The following is a 19,868-nucleotide window of genomic DNA, read 5'->3' on the forward strand; positions in this document are numbered from 1 at the left end:
AAGATCACTTGAGGCCAGGAGTTCAAGACCAGCCTGGGCAACACAGTGAGACTCTATCTCTACAAAAATGAAAAAAAACTAGCTGGGTGTGGTGGCACATCTGTAGTACCAGGTACTTAGGAGGCTGAGGCAGGAAGATCACTTGAGCCTAGGAATTTGAGGCTACAGTGAACTATAATCATACCATTACACTGCAGCCTGGGCAACAGAATAAGACCCTTCTCTTTAAAAAAAATATATTAAAAAAAATCAATATAATGCAGCACATATCAAGAATCTAAAAAAGAAACACGTGACCTCCTTATCAAATAAATCCAAAGATGCATCTGACAAAATCTAACACCCGTTAATGATAAAATTTCTCAACTAGAAATAAAAGGGAACTTTCTCACTCTGATGAAGGACAAGAAGCCCACAGTTGGCTGGGTACAGTGGCTCACGCCTTAATCCCAGAGCATCAGGAGGTCGAGGGAAGAGGATTGCTTGAGGCCAGGAGTTTGAGAACAGCCTGGGCAACATAGTAAGACCTCATTTCTACCAAAAAAAAAAAAAAAAATTAGCCAGGAGTAGTGGCACGTGCCTGTAGTCCCAGCTACTCAGGAGGCTGAGGCAGGAGAATCACTTGAGCCCAGGGTTAAGGTTACAGTGAGCTATGATACCACTGCCTTCCAGCCAGGCAACAGAGGGAGGCCCTATCTCAGAAAAAGAAAAAAATAAAGGCAGCCCATAGCTAACATCATAAACAACAGCGAGACTGGCTACTTAGCTCTAGCTTAGGGACCAGACGAGGATGGCCACTCTCACCACTTCCACTCAATGCTGTGCTAGAGGTTCTCACTCAAGGCATTTAGGCAAAAGAAAGAAATAAAGAGCCTCACTCTGTGCTCCGTGACTGATTAGAGGCTGAGCTGTCGTCCTGGGTCCACACGTCTCTCCTCTCCCTGGAGGCCTGCTCAAGTGCTGCTCATCTCCTACTGGACTGCTTGTGTTTTTCTTTCATCTCCTCCACACCAGTCCTTGTTGCTTAGTTACGTGGCAAATTCCCTCTCCCCATCTGTAGCTTCCCTTTTCTTCATCTTCGTTATGTTAAAGTTCTTTAGTTTAACATAGTCCTGTTGTTTTTTTTTTACTAAAGGCTTATGTTTTTTGTGACTGGCTTAAGAATTCATTAGGTCAAATTATATGCTCCTAAATATAAGCTAAAATATTATAGTTTTGCCTTTGACATTTAAATCTTTTCACAGTATACAAGAGATGCCCAACTTTAATTTTTGTTATCGGGATGACCAATGGTCCCAACACCATTTATTGAAAAGCCTGTCGTTTCCATCAGTATAGCCAGCTCTGTCACAAACAAATTTTTTACATACACATGGGTATATTTTAGGACTCTTTATCCTATTATGATGGTCCATTTTTTCTATCCCGTTGTCAAAATCATCATGTCTTAATTTAGTTGTATAGTAATTCTTTTTTTTTTTGAGACAGAGTCTCGCTTTGTTGCCCAGGCTAGAGTGAGTGGTGGCGTCAGCCTAGCTCACAGCAACCTCAATCTCCTGGACTCAAGCAATCCTCCTGCCTCAGCCTCCCGAGTAGCTGGGACTACAGGCATGTGCCACCATGCCCGGCTAATTTTTTCTATATATATATTAGTTGGCCAATTAATTTCTTTCTATTTATAGTAGAGACGGGGTCTCACTCTTGCTCAGGCTGGTTTCAAACTCCTGACCTTGAGCAATCCACTCGCCTCGGCCTCCCAGAGTGCTAGGATTATAGGCGAGAGTCACCGCGCCCGGCCTATAGTAATTCTTGATTAGAATAAGTACTTGCCACCCCTACATCCATCCCCATCTTTTGGGTAAATTATTATTCATTTTAGAAGCATCTTGACTATTTTTTGCCTTTTGTCCCTTTGATTTGAAATCTCTTTGTGATTAGGTATCCAGGAATCAGGAAAAAAAAATAAATTTAAAAAAATTTCTTTGTCAAGTTCCTTAAGTAAATGAATAGGGATTGTTACTAGCATTGCAATGAATTTGACTGAAGTGGGGAAAACTGATATCTTTCGACAGGATCTTCTGATTATTCATGAATTACACCAAGCTGTTAACCAGGGTTAAGTGGATAGGATTGTAAAAGTTCACTTTGTTCCTTATTTATCTGTCTTCTGGTTTGTTTTTCCTTTAATAATCACGTCTACTTATTGAATATATTATATGTAGTAAATTGCTTGTAATGCAATTAACTGTCAACAATTATATTTACTTTGTTATATACTTCAAAAACATATTTACTATTGTCTTTTTTAATATACTTTTTAATAGTCTTATTTTTAAAAAATCTTATTGTTCTATTGATTACTTGGAGAGGTATGGTAACATCTCCCAATACGGTGAATTTGCTTAAAGTCTCTTCGCATGTTTTTTTCTTTTCTTTCTTTATCCTGGGCTTGTGAGTTGGAAGAAAAAAGTCTCTTTGTAGTTGTTAATTTTTGCGTTATGTATTTTGAGGCTCTATTATTATGCATATATAAGTTCAGAATTATCTTTCTGATGATAGAACCTTACACCATCACGTACCTGGCCCTCTTTACTTCAGCAATGCTTTTTTACCTTAAAGTCTATTTTATGTGATACTAATGTAACTACACCAGCATTTTTTTTTTTTTTTTTTTTTTTTACAATGCTATGACTGTGCTAATACACCAGCATTTTTAGGCTTGGTATTTGCCTAATGTTTTTTTCATTCTTTTATTTTCAACCTCTCATATACCTAGTTTTAGATGTTGTATAAGAAGCATATTCATGGTTTTGTTTCTCTAACCATTCTCATCACCTCTGTCTTTCAACTGGAATATATGATCATTTAAACGTAATTGCTGCCATATTTAGATTTACTTCTTTTTTTTTTTTTTTTTTTTGAGACAGATTCTCACTTTGTTGCCTAGGCTAGAGTGAGTGCCGTGGCGTCAGCCTAGCTCACAGCAACCTCAAACTCGTGGGCTCAAGCGATCCTTCTGTCTCAGCCTCCCAAGTAGCTGGGACTACAGGCATGAGCCACCATGCCCGGCTAATTTTTTCTATATATATTAGTTGGCCAATTAGTTTCTTTCTATTTATTTATTTATTTATTTATTTTTTTTTTTTTTGAGACAGAGTCTCGCTTTGTTGCCCAGGCTAGAGTGAGTGCCGTGGCGTCAGCCTAGCTCACAGCAACCTCAAACTCCTGGGCTCCAGTGATCCTTCTGCCTCAGCCTCCCGGGTAGCTGGGACTACAGGCATGCACCACCATGCCCGGCTAATTTTTTTTATATATATATATATCAGTTGGCCAATTAATTTCTTTCTATTTATAGTAGAGACGGGGTCTCGCTCTTGCTCAGGCTGGTTTTGAACTCCTGACCTTGAGCAATCCGCCCGCCTCGGCCTCCCAAGAGCTAGGATTACAGGCGTGAGCCACAGCGTCCAGCCAGTTTCTTTCTATTTATAGTAGAGACGGGGTCTCGCTCTTGCTCAGGCTGGTTTCGAACTCCCGACCTCAAGCAATCCACCCGCCTCGGCCTCCCAGAGAGCTAGGATTACAGGCGTGAGCCACCGCGCCCGGCCATATTTAGATTTACTTCTTCCACCTCATTTTATACTTGCCATTTGTTCACATATTGTCAGTGTATCTTTCTCTCCTTTCTTGGCATTCTTTTGGGCAACCTATGTTTTCTCTTGGCTGTTTTTAAATTTCTTGTCTTTGACGTTTTGCTATAATGTGTATAAGGATGCATTTAAAAAGTTAATCTTCCTTGGCACCTGTTGGGCTTCGTGAATTTAAGAGCTAGAACTCTGTCAATTTTGTTAAGGTCTCCATAATAAGTCTCCCCCAAACAGTGCATCGTTCATTCTCTGCTCTTGACATCCTGATGAGACCTCTTTTCAACCTCTATGTCTCTTAACCTCTTTCAAATTTTCCACCTGTTTGTCTTGGCTACATTCTTATAATTTCTTCACTCTATCTCCCAATTCATTTATTCTATAATGCTGCTAAACCCATTTGGGGTTTATTTAAAAAAAAAAAAAATATATATATATATATATATATATATATATATATATATATACCTACCCCCCCACATATATATATAATAGTCTGCATCAGTTATTTGACACTTTAAAAATCTGCTTGATATTTTTTGACATTTAAAAATATTATATATTTTAAATTTAATTTAAAAACATTAACAGTTTTTGTAGGTCTGATCCTACTGGCTCTTACTAATGGTACCTTGTTTCCTTATGCATCTTGTCAGTGTTTTTAACTACAAACACATTATTTCTTGGAATGTTATCTGTCATAATTCTTTGAAGCCTTGCTAGGAGGTAAGTTCTTAAGAGGATTTGTGTTTGTCTCTGGCAGTGATCTGAGGGCACTACTCGATGGCAATCACCTTACAGTTAAATTCCTAACTTGAGGATTTTTGACACTATGTCAAAAATGTTAACGTGAATTTGTGCTAAAACTCACAGGAGGACTAGCTTGTCAGGATAAGTTTTGTCCTCATAATTTAGCACTGTTGTTCAAAAGAGCTTTTTTCCATTTCGGCTGGTCTCTCAGCAGAGGGCTTGGACGTACTGGCCCACTCCCAGTTTGGGGATTAGGAAGGTTTCTTAGCAGGTGCTATACCTTTTGTCGGCTCTCAGGCTTTGTCTCTTGTCCTCTTGTCTCCCTAGGGGATGAGAACCACAGCCTGGGGTCAATGGGGTTTGGCAGCAGCCGGATTGTGCTTTTCTCTGGGTTCCTGCTCTCATCATCATCAATATTTTTTTTTTTTTTTTTTTTTGTGACAGAGTCTCACTTTGTTGTCCAGCTAGAGTGAGTGCCGTGGCGTCAGCCTAGCTCACAGCAACCTCAAACTCCTGGGCTCGAGTGATCCTTCTGCCTCAGCCTCCCGAGTAGCTGGGACTACAGGCATGCGCCACCATGCCCGGCTAATTTTATATATATATATCAGTTGGCCAATTAATTTCTTTCTATTTATAGTAGAGACGGGGTCTCGCTCTTGCTCAGGCTGGTTTTGAACTCCTGACCTTGAGCAATCCGCCCGCCTCGGCCTCCCAAGAGCTAGGATTACAGGCGTGAGCCACAGCGCCCGGCCCATCATCAATATTTTTTAATCTCAGACTTCTTTATTTACTAGCTAGCGCATTGATTATTTTTATTTTCTTTTTTCTATCTACCTACCTACCTACCTATTTTTTGAGCCAAGGTCTTGCTCTGTCACCCTGGCTGGAGGGCAGTGGTGCGATCATAGCTCACAGCAACCTCAAACTCCTGGGTTCCAGCCATCTTCCCGCCTCAGCCTCCTGAATCGTTGGGACTGCAGGCGTGAGACACCTGGCAATTGCCTGGCAATTGATTCGTTTTTCAAAATAGTCTATTATAATTCATCCTACATTTTAGGTTTTTCCAGTGGCAGGATCTGTCCAGGTCTGCCCTACTGCCAACCCAGTCTATTTACACCTGCACATGAAACCTTGTCTGGTGAGGCAGTCACAGAAAGGAGACCAAGAACTTACAGGTCCCTGAGTGTTTGAGAAGCAAGTGTTCAAGAAGGCAGTAGAATTGGAGGCACCCTGAGTGTCAGAAGTACCCGCACACTAACACCTATCAAAGGAGGCTGGTCTGACAGCAGGACAGACTGTCCTAGCCACCTCAGGCACCTTAACTCTGGCATCATATGATCAATCAGGGTTCATGATTTGATTAAAATATAATTTCACATTCCATGTACCATCACCATATACCATTTCCAAATTTAAAAAAACAACATACTCATATTCCTGTCTACAAAACACCACAGCCTCGAAAGCCTTTCTTGCCTACAAAATAAATCTTACAATTAAACCTTCACAGCGAAATTTATGGTGTGAACACAGTACAACCGACGCAGCCCTGACAGCGAATCTAAAGTGGCAGCACCCGCCAGGCAGCAGACGCCACGCTGAGGCAGAGGCGCCTGGGCCTGCCGCCGGGTCGGAGTGCTCCTCCCGCCACCGCGCTGTCCCGCCGGCAGGTCCTGCTGAGGCAGAGGCGCCTGGGCCCGCCGCCGGGTCGGAGTGCACCCCCCGCCACCGCGCTGTCCCGCCGGCAGGTCCTGCTGAGGCAGAGGCGCCTGGGCCTGCCGCCGGGTCGGAGTGCTCCCCCTGCCACCGCGCTGTCCCGCTGGCAGGTCCTGCTGAGGCAGAGGCGCCTCGGGCCTGCCGCCGGGTCGGAGTGCTCCCCCTGCCACCGCGCTGTCCCGCCGGCAGGTCCTGCTGAGGCAGAGGCGCCTCGGGCCTGCCGCCGGGTCGGAGTGCTCCCCCCGCCACCGCGCTGTCCCGCCAGCAGGTCCTGCTGAGGCAGAGGCGCCTGGGCCTGCCGCCGGGTCGGAGTGCTCCCCCCGCCACCGCGCTGTCCCGCCGGCAGGTCCTGCTGAGGCAGAGGCGCCTCGGGCCTGCCGCCAGGTCGGAGTGCTCCCCCCGCCACCGCGCTGTCCCGCCGGCAGGTCCTGCTGAGGCAGAGGCGCCTGGGCCTGCCGCCGGGTCGGAGTGCTCCCCCCGCCACTGCGCTGTCCTGCCGGCAGGCCCTGCTGACACGCGCCCAGACCTGCTTCTCCTGCCACCTCTTTCCAAGCTTTGGGCACCATGATTTCAAGAGTTTATCATATCCCGGGACATACTAGGCCCTCATAAAACATTAACTCCCCTTCTCTGAGCACTGTGTTTAAAGGACAGTGTGGGCCAGAGCAGGGAGAGGAGCGAAGGCTCCTGAGAAATGTGAAAGTGAGGCCGGGCCAGGAGACGGGCAGGAGTCAAGGGGAGGGAGGGCGGCTGCAGCTAGAGGGCGCAGCAGGAACACGGGCATGGGCCTGCGGAGCCACGGCTGGAGGCTTGATGGGTGCAGCAAGACAAGACTGTAACAGAAGGTGATGCCAAGCACAGGTCTGATCCGACCCTCGGCAAAGCCTCACCTGTGCTTGCTGAAGACAGAGTTATCCAGAACAATCTTCTCCAGCAGCTCACTCAGTTCGTTAGGCAGGTCAGCTGCCATAAAGGCTTTGACGGTGACTGAGACCTCTTCAGGATCCTGTGTTTCTGACAAAGCTATTTGTACAACCTGGGTTCAAAAAGCATTTGAAAAAACTTGATTAAAGTCAATTCAAGACTATATCTTTTAAGCTAAACAGGAAAGAGTCTTCGAAGAAAAGAAGGACTACTCCAAGACAATCTGGAACAGTCAAAGAGAAGAGGGGAGATTTCTCAAGATAGAAGGGGAAGGGCATCTAAAACAGTCAGCTTCAGGGAATTCGTAGTTTGATCTACTTTGAAAATTAGCTTTTCTCTCACACTGAATGGGCTATAGACTCTTACCTCTGCTCCAACGACCATACTGTCTAAATTTACTCCAAAGTGAGTAACACAGTACACCACATAGGCATTTGAAATGCATGTCTGCTGTTATCTTTGTTTTTTAAAGCTACTATCCATAGCAAATGTGGCTCCATTTCTCCAATGAGGAACCTGTGGGGGCCTCAGCAGCCTCTTGGTAGCAGAGCCCACCCTTGCTATGAAACAGTCCATTTCTGGCACACACGGCCAAGTACAACCAGAGCTGCGGAGCCGCGCTGTGAAGGAAGGACTGCCAACACACCTGTGGTTGGGAAGACCAGCACTGCTCTCTTTGCACTCTGTGCCAGGGGCCTTCAGTGACTTTGGAGACCTATCATTTTTGCCAAGTTTCTGGTATTCCTCAGAGGTGGGCATCAGCAGTGTATTAATGAGGGAGAACAGACGGTCTTATGTAGCTGACATACCCCTTTGGCCACGAACTTTCACTCTGCCATCTTGAGAGGCCTTCATGGATCCAGGGTCAAAGCCAGCCCACCCACTTTTTGGATGTAGATGGCCTCTGGGAACTCAATGGTACTGGAGGATGTGGAAGTTCCACCTCTGTGGAGTTAACAACCATTGCAACAGAATGCAGATGGGTTAGGGAAAAGGAGCTATCACAGTAGCTAAGTAACCAAAGAGGGAACACCTGAGGGAAAGGGTACTGTGACACAACACACCTCGTCCATCCACAGAAAGAGATGAATTTCCAACAGTGACATCTAATTGTTACTTCTTGAACACCTTAGTTTATATAAACACACACAGGTTGTTTTAAGGGCAAAAATAAATTTCCACCATCTTTTTGAGCCAATACAGGATACCCAACCTAAGGTTACCTTGGGAGCTGCTTCCTCTCAGTAAACTTCTCTACTCGGATGCTGAAAGCAGGCTGCCTCTGTCATTATGCACTCCCAATTAGAGTGGCACTGTAGTTGTGTCCCACCAGGAGGTGGCCACAGATATTCAATTACGGCAGACATAATGACTGGATTAGCAGCTCCACACAGAGACAGGAGGACAAGAGGCACTGGCTGGTGGTGGCTCACGCCTGTAATCCTAGCACTCTGGGAGGCCGAGGTGGGCGGATCGCTCAAGGTCAGGAGTTCAAGAACACCCTGAGCAAGAGCGAGACCCCGTCTCTACTATAAATAGAAAGAAATTAATTGGACAACTAAATATATATAGAAAAAATTAGCTGGGCATGGTGGCGGATCGCTTGAGGTCAGGAGTTCGAGAACACCCTGAGCAAGAGCAAGACCTCGTCTCTACTATAAATAGAAATAAATTAATTGGACAACTAAAAATATATAGAAAAAATTAGCCGGGCATGGTGGTGCATGCCTGTAGTCCCAGCTACTCGGGAGGCTGAGGCAGGAGGATTGCTTGAGCCCAGGAGATTGAGGTTGCTGTGAGCGAGGCTGACGCCACGGCACTCACTCTAGCCTGGGCAACAGAGTGAGACTCTGTCTCAAAAAAAATAAAATAAAATGAAGAGGCGCCAGCTGGCTTTAGTTTGGCGCAGTGTTAAAGCAGCTCTTCCCCAGTGCCAACTTGAGGCCGCCTTCACCTACCAGGGGGCTGGGCTACTCCCCGAGAAATGTCTGATGTCTGTGCACTTAGAGTAGATCCTCAGCAGAATCTAAGCCAACTCTGTCCTGGGCCTTTGTTATTTAATGTTTATACCAGATTTGGATGGGTAAATCCAAAGTTGATATAGCAGAGGTTCAAGCCAACATGGTCTTCTGTAAATCTAAAAGCATTTCAAAATAAAAAGTTATTTTAAAAAATAATGGCACAGGCTTGAGGAAACGGTGGACAGAAAATTAGAAGATGAAACTCAGTAGAAATAAAGGTGAAATCCAGCCTTGAGTGTAAAGTACCTGCTCAGCAGGTCGGCAAGCGTGTATGAGGGAGGCTGGAGCTTTAACTGGTCACATACTCGGGCTGAAGCCACCGCGGGGCCAGGGATCTGCTCCCGCGCTGGCCTTAGCCATCCCTAAGAAGCATGCCCAGCAGCCCATGGGACAGTGCTGAGGACATGGAGGCTGCGAGGGAGAGCAGCGTCTTCCAGAGGTGTGGGAGCCTGCCCAGGGGCCGAGGCAGACCTCCACCTGCCAGGCTGCACCGAGTAATGACCCCTGGCCCCTGGACTCTGCTCCAGCTCCCAGGAGGTGCTGGACAGTCACATGGCACAAGGGGTTCCTTGACAAAGGGAAGTCAAGTTGAGACAAATTTGAGAGCCACTTAACTGCTATCAATAGGGGCTGATCTAGAAAAGCAATCAGGGACCCAGCAGGCAGGCATGCCAGCAGGGGCTCTGACTGGGCTGCAGATCCCTGCTTTAGACTGGGCCAAGCCTATGCCCTTAGCTAATAAACAACTCCACTTCAGCTCACCCTCAGGGGCCAAGCTGTTTTTAGACAAGCTATTTCTGCAGGGAAGAAAGTTCTTTTTTTTTTTTTGCAGGATGAAATTACATGACTACAGCTAGGGAAGAAAGTTCTTCTTCTTATGTTTTATTTATTTATTTTTTTGAGACAGAGTCTCACTCTGTTGCCCAGGCTAGAGTGAGTGCCGTGGCGTCAGCCTAGCTCACAGCAACCTCAAACTCCTGGCCTCAAGCAATCTTCCTGCCTCAGCCTCCCAAGTAGCTGGGACTATAGGTGTGTGCCACCATGCCTGGCTAATTTTTTTTTTTTTTTTTTGAGACACAGTCTTGCTTTGTTGCCCAGGCTAGAGTGAGTGCCGTGGCATCAGCCTAGCTCACAGCAACCTCAAACTCGTGGGCTCAAGCGATCCTGCTGCCTCAGCCTCCCAGGTAGCTGGGACTACAGGCATGTGCCACCCTGCCCGGCTTACTTTTACTATATATATTAGTTGGCCAATTAATTTCTTTCTATTTTTAGTGGAGATGGGGTCTTGCTCTTGCTCAGGTGCCCGGCCTGGCTAATTTTTTCTATATATTTTTAGTTGTCCAATTAATTTCTATTTTTTAGTAGAGACAGGGTCTCGCTCTTGCTCAGGCTGGTCTCAAACTCCTAAGCTCAAACGATCCTCCCACCTTGGCCTCCCAGAGTGCTAGGATTACAGGCGTGAGCCACCGCGCCTGGCCACTAAGATATTTTGGATGTAATCATTAAACCAGTCACTTGAGCCACAAGATGATTAGAGGGCAAATGCAGGCGCAGACATACCCACCCCTGAGCCTCACCTGGCCAATCAGCTGTCTCCTGGATGCGTTGGTCTCCTTGAGGACATGAGCCCAGAGCTCCGGATCCTTCCTGTGCACCAGGTGGCGGGCCTCGCTTTGAACAGAGAATTCTCATTGCAAACCTGAAATGAGCACACCTGTGTGTGTAACACAAGCAGCCAACTGAGGAACACTACTGGGGAGGACATATCCCAGGCAGTTCCCTCTGTCCCTGACACTTGTTTGTTGGACAACTGGTGCCCAGTGAGGCACTGTGATTCGACACACGATGAACAGCATCCTACAGGGTTAACACTGCACTCCTCACAGAGACAAACTACCTCAAAATGCCTCTTCTTAAGTTTCTAACAGCTTACAGGGACGTGCCTCAGCTCCGGCCAGTGGGACTGTCTGCAATGACGGGTGTGTTCTCTGTCCTGTGCTGCCTGATACGGCCACTTCTGGCCACAGCAGATTACTGAGTGCTTAAAATGCAGGGCGCACCAAGGAACTAATTTAAATTTTAGTTAATTTAAATTTAAGCACTCACATGTAGCTAGGTAAACCATCTCTAAAGTGTTAACAAACAGCTTAGAACTGGTATAAAACAGCACATACACTGCAACATTTCAAAGCCTAAAAACTTTAAAATATGCCTTCGGTGACTGATCCTGAGACCCTTTTCTGAATATAATAACAGATTTTCAAATGCCAGTTGTCCACTGGAATGTTCCAATATGTGAGCCACTTGCTAAATCCTGGTGAGAATCTACTAAGTACGGGATGCCAGGCTCAAGGCTGAGTGATGCACATGTCATGAATGCAGTGCAGGTGGCCAGGGTGGCGTGGTGACAATCTCACTGGCACCTTGCCTCCAAATCATACCGCAGCGCTCTTCTGGATGAAGTACACCTTAGTGAATAATTCCTTTATGATAATTCCTTCAGCCTTACTAAAAGGACACCTCACCTCAGCACAGACAAGTGCTAAGATCTCAGAGATCATTTAGCTGTGCTTTAATAAAAGGGTGGTATATAAAGCCAGAGAGTGGCTCACTGGTATCGAATAAACTAAAGTCCCAGTTTTACAAACACTAGTCCCCCCAGAGACTTCAAGTGGAGAGGCTATGTCTACTTAGCCTTGTCACCTCCATGGTCAATGTCCACAAACTAGGGTAGCTGAGATGCTGGGGCACTGTTTTCCGTCTTCAACTCCACATGCTCATGCCCTCACACACACCTTCCCCAGCAGGTACACCACGTGCTGAGACATGCCGAGGTGCTGGGGACAAGTAGACCAACTGCTGGATTTTTAGGTCAAATGGTTAAGTATTCATTTTGGTTCAACCTAAACATGTAACTTCATTCATGTAGGTCCAAGCCTGGGCAGATGTAGGCAGGAGACCTGGACTTCAAGGAGAGGCCAGCAAGAGCTAGGTCAGCCAGGAAGATGGGGGTAGAGCTTGTGTAAGGGTACAAAGGGGGTAGGAGGCATCCAGGGACCTGCAGGCCACTCCAGGTGGGGTGGCAGGAGGGGCGGCTGGGCAGGCGGGAGTTGGGTGGCAGTCCACAGAGAAACTCATGGGTCAGGCTAAGAAGTTTCATTTTGCTCGCAAGTTACCATGTAACACTGAGGACTATGAGCAGAAGAGTAATGGGTCGGATCTGGGCCAACTACACAGAGATGATAGATATAAACTGTGGAACAGGTCCCCAAAAGGGGTCAGAGTTATAAAGGAAATTGAGTCTGTGGAAATGCTCTCATGATCCACGGTCCCCAGGGGCAGAAAGCCCTGATCAGTCCCCAGAGGCACAATTTGAAGCCCTGACCCACGAGGCCAGCGCAACACAGGCAGCTAAGTGTATCTGCTGCCCACCTTGATGAGCTCAAGGTCACACTGGCCCTGCTCACAGGCGACACAGGCCAGATGTGGTCCCGTTTCTCCCAGGACCGGCCACCACGCGGCTGTCACAGTAGGCGTCCCCTCTCGGGAGCGCTCAGGGCTGTTACTGCTGTCGACGCAGATCTTTGTGAGTGTGTTGCGAGTGGCAGGGTCTTTGCAGCCCTCCTGAGTCCGAGACTCCAGCCAGGGAAGCAGCAAACTGAGCCTTTGAAAGAAGGAAGGTACCTTAAGTCTCCATGCTACCACCAGAAATCTCCAGGGCAACCCCTGGGCTCTGAGGGTTGCTTCTTGAAACAAAATTTCTCCATTAACTTCAGGTTGCTCTAGAGATCAGGATAAACCTGGTTTCCAAATTGATTTCAATTGTTAAGTTTTTCCCCAAGGTCTTCAGTACCAATAGCAACTCAATACTAGATCTAAGATGTACACGAATGACCAGCGACAGAGACAGTCCTGGAGCTGGGAGGCCAACCATGAAAGCATCTTGGAGAATTAGTCAGCGACTTAACAACAGACACTAGAATTCAGGGGCAAGAGAAGACACCAAGTAAGGACACCATACCTATTTCTTTTTTCTGCTTCGGCCACCAGCTCATCAGTAGAGAACTGTCCTCTCACTGCCATGATTAAGTTTTTAATCACTTCCTCAGAACAATCCACATCAAGCAGCCCTCCAACCACAGCTGGTGTCCGGCTAGGGTTGACCTGGAGTAGTCAAGGTGGCGACTTAAGTGCTGCACATACAAGCCATTGCTAGAAGCCCCCAGGATTTGAAAAGTGTGGATAAAATCCTGAAAGGGCTCCTGTTTAGGACTGAACTGTGTCCTACCAAAATTCCTGTTGAAGCCCTAACTTCCAATGGGACTCTATTTGGAGAGAAGGCAATTAAGGAGGTAGTTAATGTTGAGCATGGAGCCCTAATCCAATAGGACCGGCATCCTCATAAGAAGAGGAAGAGATACCCGAGTGCACACGCACAGAGGAAAAGCCACATGGGAACACAGTGGGGAGGCTGTCTGCAATCCTGGAAGAAAGCCCTCCCCAGGAACCAACCCTGCTAGCACCTTGATCTTGGACTTCCAACTTCCAGAAGTGTGAGAAATAAATTTCCATTAATTAAGCCACCAGCCTGTGCTGTTCTAGTCTGCAGCCTGTGTAGACTGATACACCACTCTTCAGACTGACAGTCTCCAGTTGTCCTGGAGTCAGAGGCAGCTCATCAGGTGCAGACTATCACCATCGACCATGTCACCTGGGAGCTGGCAATACCGTCTGCACATGAATCTCGATGAACTTCTGCAGACTGTTGCGGTACAAATACAAGGCGAGGTCGCGGACAAAGTCAAATCGATCACACACGATGATGAGGGGAAGCTGGTCTGTGAGCTTGGCCTCCTGAGGGTGAGAATGCACAGAGCAAGTCAGGAGTGGAGATGCCAGAGCCAGAACCCGGGGCTCACAGCCCCACACGGGATGGAGCTGCCTCTGCAGAAGAGAGAACCACAGAGACTCAGAATGAGAGTTTGGGCCGGGCGCGGTGGCTCACGCCTGTAATCCCAGCACTCTGGGAGGCCGAGGCGGGCGGATTGCTTGAGGTCAGGAGTTTGAAACCAACCTGAGCAATAGCGAGATCCAGTCTCTACTATAAATAGAAAGAAATTAATTGGCCAACTAATATATATAGAAAAAATTAGCCGGGCATGGTGGCGCATGCCTGTAGTCCCAGCTACTTGGGAGGCTGAGGCAGCAGGATTGCTTGAGCCCAGGAGATTGAGGTTGCTGTGAGCTAGGCTGACGCCACAGCACTCACTCTAGCCCGGGCAACAAAGCGAGACTCTGTCTCAAAAAAATAAATAAATAAAAAATAAAAGAATGAGACTTAGTTCTAGATATGCTGTCATTTTGGGATGTCATGTTTGCTTTCTTTGGGAAACAAGTGGGGGGGGAAAAGGTAATATTATTTGGTAAAGACTGTTACATTTGGCAACGACATCCTAAATCTGGATATTGTTTGGGATAAGACAAGCAGCTCATTATTTGTAAACCCAACACAGGACAGGCAGCTCTCCAACAGCGCACTTGTGGTAAAGGTGGCCTTTTCAGACAAGCAGCCACGGGCCACGGAAACACACTGTGCACTGTTTCCAAGAGTGACAGCACTTGGGCAGGACTGCCACAGGCCACCAGAATCACACCTCGCCTTATTTGGACCCAGCCCTGGTTTACATTTCCCAGATTCCCTTGAAGTTTTAGGTGTGACCATGTGACCTCATTTCTTCCAAGGAAGTGTGAATCATAATGTCATCTGCCACTTGCAGACCTTACCCATAACAGTCACCCATGCAGGTTCCTCTACGTTCTTCTCTCTCCCTGGCTGGCAAGGCAACATTCCAGGACGTATTAAAGATAGTGAAGCAGCCATCAGCCTGGTCCTTGAAGGATGGCAGGAACGAAAGCCACTCCACTTATGTCCATGGCCACCCAGCACTGTCACATGAGAAAGAGGCAGGCTCCCTGTCCTTCATGCCACTAGCACCGAGTGGCCCATGCATTTCTGCAGCCTCACCCCACCTCACCGACAGGGGCACAGTCGAGCTGTTGCCAGTCACAATGCAGCGATAACCTAACTCCTTCCACCCACACACCAGAGAGTTGAGAGCATAGTCTCAAGTGTCTCTCCACAAAGGGGTCTTGAAACGATAGACAGGTTCCTCTAAGAACTTTAAACAGTAAAGTAGAGACCTGTTGTTGGGGACTAAGGGTGGCCTGGCGAGACAGATGCAGTGTTCTGCCTCAGGAAGTCATGCCAAGGGTCTGCCCACCTGCCATCAGTGAGGGCAGCTCATGGAAGGAGGAGGAGCTGGACGCCTTCAGGAAGTTCTTCACATGCTCCGGGTTGTAGCAGCCACTCTCTCAGCATATCCATTCCACCTCCTTGATCTGCCCCGTCTTACAGGCGGCCTGGATGTATTTCAAATGCGCGTCTGGATCTTGGCTGAGGTTGACGATCGAGCCCAGGAAGTAGAAGAGGCCTGTGAGAAGAGACTGCACCATTTCTGTCTTCATAACACCCACCTGCCTTCTCCATAGCTGCTGCAGCCTTCCCGTGGTGACCCAGCCATGACAACCCTGCTCCGTTCTCCAGGTACCCATGGCCCACTCAGAACTCATGATCTATATGAAGTTTGTCTGCTTTGACATCTCCAGAAAATAGCCAGTCAGATTTCTACCATTTTGGGAGGCATACCTGGGATGTTTTGATGTAAACGATTGGTTATTTGGTGTATGTGGAATTCCTTCTGGGACCCAGGTACACGTCGGATGTATCTTTAAGAGCAACTCCCAGTGAGGTAACCTGAGAGGGCTATGGGACAGGGAAAATAAGCAATGGCTGTAACAGGAGCCTCCGCACAAAGAGGCCGAGACCTGAACTGGAACTGACGGTGCTGTGGCCACCACATCTGAGCCCTGAGGCGAGTCACAGAGGACACTGTTCAACAGAGGCTAACAACGTTGATCATCACTACAGGGCCAGCCTGGAGATATTGGCGATGACAACAGGACAAGACACAGAAGGCCACGCTCCCTGTTGAGGCCTTTAATTATAAGCACGAGACTCTGCCAACAGGAAGGGAATGGGCAGTCCTGAAGCTGACGGTTCCCAGCGACCCTACTCTGCTGCCACTCCCTTCCCAGCCCCACCCAGCCTCCTGCTCGGACGGGCGTTTGCTGCAGTGGTGTCCCCAGAAGAAAAGGCCAGCTCCCTGGACACCACACAGTGGCTGGATGCCCCACTGGACACACACTCAACGTCTGTCCTGGGCAGGCCAGACAGCCCCCTACTTATCCCCAACAAAGCCACCCCCACCCCCACCGTAGCACACTTTTTTGGTGTGATACCCACAGAAAGGCAAAGGAAGGCAACCAGGTCAGCCTCATCAGCCCCAGTGATCAACTGGGTAAGGGATACCACAGAGCAATGGACCCTCCATGGTAGGCTCTCACTTAGGAGAGGACAAAGGAGCTGTCTTCTTGGGGCTACGTAGACCAGACACCAGGCCCTGTCACGGGTACCCAGGACCCTCAGCAGGGGACTTGAGACGAGTCTGGCTAGACTGTGCTGCACAGACACACGGGGCTCCACGAAGTCTTCAGGGATACAAAGGAGATTCTCGTCTCCCCAATCCAATGCCAACCCACCTGACTTCTTCCTTTGGAAATGCCAACAAGGTTACTGATGCTGAGTAATACACACAAGATAGCAGTAATACTCTGCCATCTACTGAGTACCTAAGGCAGGGAGTGCTGCATCCTGCCTGGCTTTGCAGGAAGACTGTTTTAAGTTGGGGAAGCAGACTGCAACCCCGCAGAAAGCAGGTGCAGTCACTGATGAGGTTGGCCAGTGGTGGCAGGGTTTACCTTCGTAACTCCTGAAGGATTCAAAGAGCTGCACCAGGGACTGTGTGCCCAGCTGCTCGTGGTACTTAGAGGCCACCTGCACATACAGCTGCAGGTTCTGTCTGATGTTAGCAGATAGCATGGCATGCAGACACTCCACAGAATCCTCCGCGAATAAGGAGCCAAAGAAATTGACAAGCCACTGAGAATAAAAAAGAGTCTGTTCACAGCTGTGTACCACCTTAAATATTGATAACACTTAGAAAATAACTGGATTGTCCCCCCACTCCCCCAAGGGTCAAAAATAAAAAGAATTTCCACTTAAAAGGACTGAAAACCAACTATGGATCATAGGAAAAAGTAGGAGCAAGGGGTAAATTTGAGATGAGATGCATCCCAGAACATTCCCCAGTTGGTACCAAACTATTCTGCCAACTGGAACACCACCACTATTTTCAGCTTGTGCTAATGGTTTCAGACAGCCCTGCTAGGCTGTCAGTGTTAAAAGGTTATCTCTAGTCTGCCACTGGATCAAGTCAAAGGCGGACATTGGAAAGAAAGGTGACATGGGGCCCAGACATACTGCGGGCAGGTAAATGTGTGTGGCTGCCCCAGAACTGCTTTGCAGTGAAGTACGAGGGGCAGGGCAGTGACAGGCTCATGCCTCAGTCTCACAGTAACCAACAGGCAGACATGCAGGACCATGTGGCGCTCACCACTGCACAGACACCAGCAACAATGGGAGTGCCCTGGTGGCACACGTACCTCAGGATTGAGGAGGTGTGTGTACACAAGGGTCCTCTTGACGGCGTGGAGGTCAGTGTAGTGCTCCAGTGCTTGCTGCAGCAGGCCGGCCTTCTCACACAGCTGGGCAATGTGGGCGTGATCGTAGTGAGTGAACACCTGATTTCCCAGCATGGCATCCGCAACCTGTGAAGCCTGATCGGTGGCAATAACTTTTTAGGAGCAGCTGCTCAACTGTGCCGCAGGGCAGGGTAGAGCTCAGGAAGCAGCTTCCACACGCAGGTGTCCAGGCAGCAGCTGCACGGTGGTGCCGTCCTTCAAGTTGTCTGAGGCCCTTTGCACAGACTCCATCCTCCCACACCGCAGAGCCAGGTCTGGCCCATGTGGCCGTGGAGTCGGGCAGGTGAGGAAGGCTGAGGCCCCACAAACCCCTATAATGGGGATAAGTCTGGTCACTGTGGAGGCTTTTCAGTAATCACTCTCTTCTAGGGTTTCTGTGGCAAGATCAATGTGAGGGTTCACATCTACCAGAGCCTCTTCAATGAGCTCAGCCCTTGGACTGGCAACAACAGAATAGACCTGAATGTAACATATCCTATTTGTGTTCACAAGACTTCTCTACTAGGTTAAAGGCAAAACTAGGAGTTGGGGGTTGCATTTAAAAACCAATAAACAGGCCAGGCACGGCAGCTCATGCCTGTAATCCTAGCACTCTGGGAGGCCGAGGCAGGCGGATTGCTCAAGGTCAGGAGTTCGAAACCAGCCTGAGCAGGAGTGAGACCATGTCTCTACTATAAATAGAAAGATATAGGCCAGGTGCGGTGGCTCACGCCTATAGTCCTAGCATTCTGGGAGGCCGAGGCAGGCGGATTGCTCGAGGTCAGGAGTTCAAAACCACCCTGAGCAAGAGTGAGACCCTGTCTTTACTATAAATAGAAAGAAATTAATTGGCCAACTAATATATATAGAAAAAAATTACCTGGGCATGCTGGCGCATGCCTGTAGTCCCAGCTACTCGGGAGGCTGAGGCAGAAGGATTGCTTGAGCCCAGGAGTTTGAGGTTGCTGTGAGCTAGGATGACGCCACGGCACTCACTCTAGCCTGGGCAACAAAGCGAGACTCTGTCTCAAAAAAAAAAAAGAAAAAAGAAAGAAAGAAATTAATTGGCCAACTAATATATATAGAAAAAATTAGCCGGGCATGGTGGCACATGCCTGTAGTCCCAGCTACTTGGGAGGCTGAGGCAGAAGGATTGCTTGAGCCCAGGAGTTTGAGGTTGCTGTGAGCTAGGCTGACGCCACGGCACCACTCACTCTAGCCTAGGCAACAAAGCGAGACACTGTCTCAAAAAAAAAAAAAAAAAAAAAAAAAAAATTAGCCGGGCATGGTGACGCATGCCTGTAGTCCCAGCTACTCGGGAGGCTGAGGCAGCAGGATTGCTTGAGCCCAGGAGATTGAGGTTGCTGTGAGCTAGGCTGACGCATGGCACTCACTCTAGCCTGGACAACAAAAGTGAGAGTCTGTCTCAAAACAAAACAAAACAAAACAGAAAACCAATAAACATTCCTGGAAAGAATTTTGATGAGGCTTAACATTGTCTTTAAGTAAGTAATTTCTGGGCTAAGAATGCAACTCTGTCATCTGGCTGAGTGATCTTACCCTCAGTACCTACACCAGTCGCTGGTCTTGACGTGAGCTCCTGGGACCTCCCTTGCTGCCCAGCACATGCTTTCCCATTCCTTCTATGGTCTGCAGCACCAACTAGATGCAGTACTGAGGGGGTGGAGTGCAGTGTGTGGGTGGCCTAGCTACAGTGTGCTGGTGAGGCTTAGGCCAGGATCCTGGGCAGGGAACCTCCTGGCCAGCAACACAGTCACGGGGAGCTCAGCTGGCCTGACGTCTTGCCTGCTGGCAGAGGCCTGGGAGAAACTGTGGAATAGGGAAGGGTGGAAAGGAGTGAGGCCTGCTCCAGGCTGCCAAACTGTGGGTATCAGACAGACCCTCCCCACATGCAGACTTTCTGGCTGAGTGGGGCCATTTCAGCCCCTCCCTGGCAGCTCTGCCCAGAAACAGAGAACAGATTTTTGACCCCTGCTAACATGCTTTGTGGAGCTTGAGTGCAGGCCCACCCAACCCAGCCTCACCTCACTCCACTACTGAGGTGGAGAATAAGGACACACCTGGAAGACTCTCCCCACACCCCTGAGGGCTCTCC

General features: G+C 48.2%; 1 protein-coding gene across 1 annotated transcript in view; it reads right to left on the reverse strand.

Moving 5' to 3' along the window:
* Window positions 1-18,779, reverse strand: part of CLTCL1 (clathrin heavy chain like 1) — a 42,557-nt gene extending 23,778 nt beyond the window's left edge. The window contains 9 exon segments of the mRNA XM_075996828.1: window positions 6,998-7,143; window positions 10,630-10,724; window positions 10,727-10,751; window positions 12,485-12,716; window positions 13,074-13,216; window positions 13,781-13,906; window positions 15,380-15,543; window positions 16,931-17,111; window positions 17,675-18,779. Of these exon segments, the coding sequence (XP_075852943.1) occupies window positions 6,998-7,143; window positions 10,630-10,724; window positions 10,727-10,751; window positions 12,485-12,716; window positions 13,074-13,216; window positions 13,781-13,906; window positions 15,380-15,543; window positions 16,931-17,111; window positions 17,675-17,827 (1,265 nt within the window). The 5' untranslated portion in view covers window positions 17,828-18,779.
* Window positions 18,780-19,868: the final 1,089 nt, after the last annotated feature.

Source organism: Microcebus murinus, chromosome 22 (genome assembly GCF_040939455.1).
Source record: "Microcebus murinus isolate Inina chromosome 22, M.murinus_Inina_mat1.0, whole genome shotgun sequence".
In the NCBI taxonomy this organism is placed as follows: Eukaryota; Metazoa; Chordata; class Mammalia; order Primates; family Cheirogaleidae; genus Microcebus; species Microcebus murinus.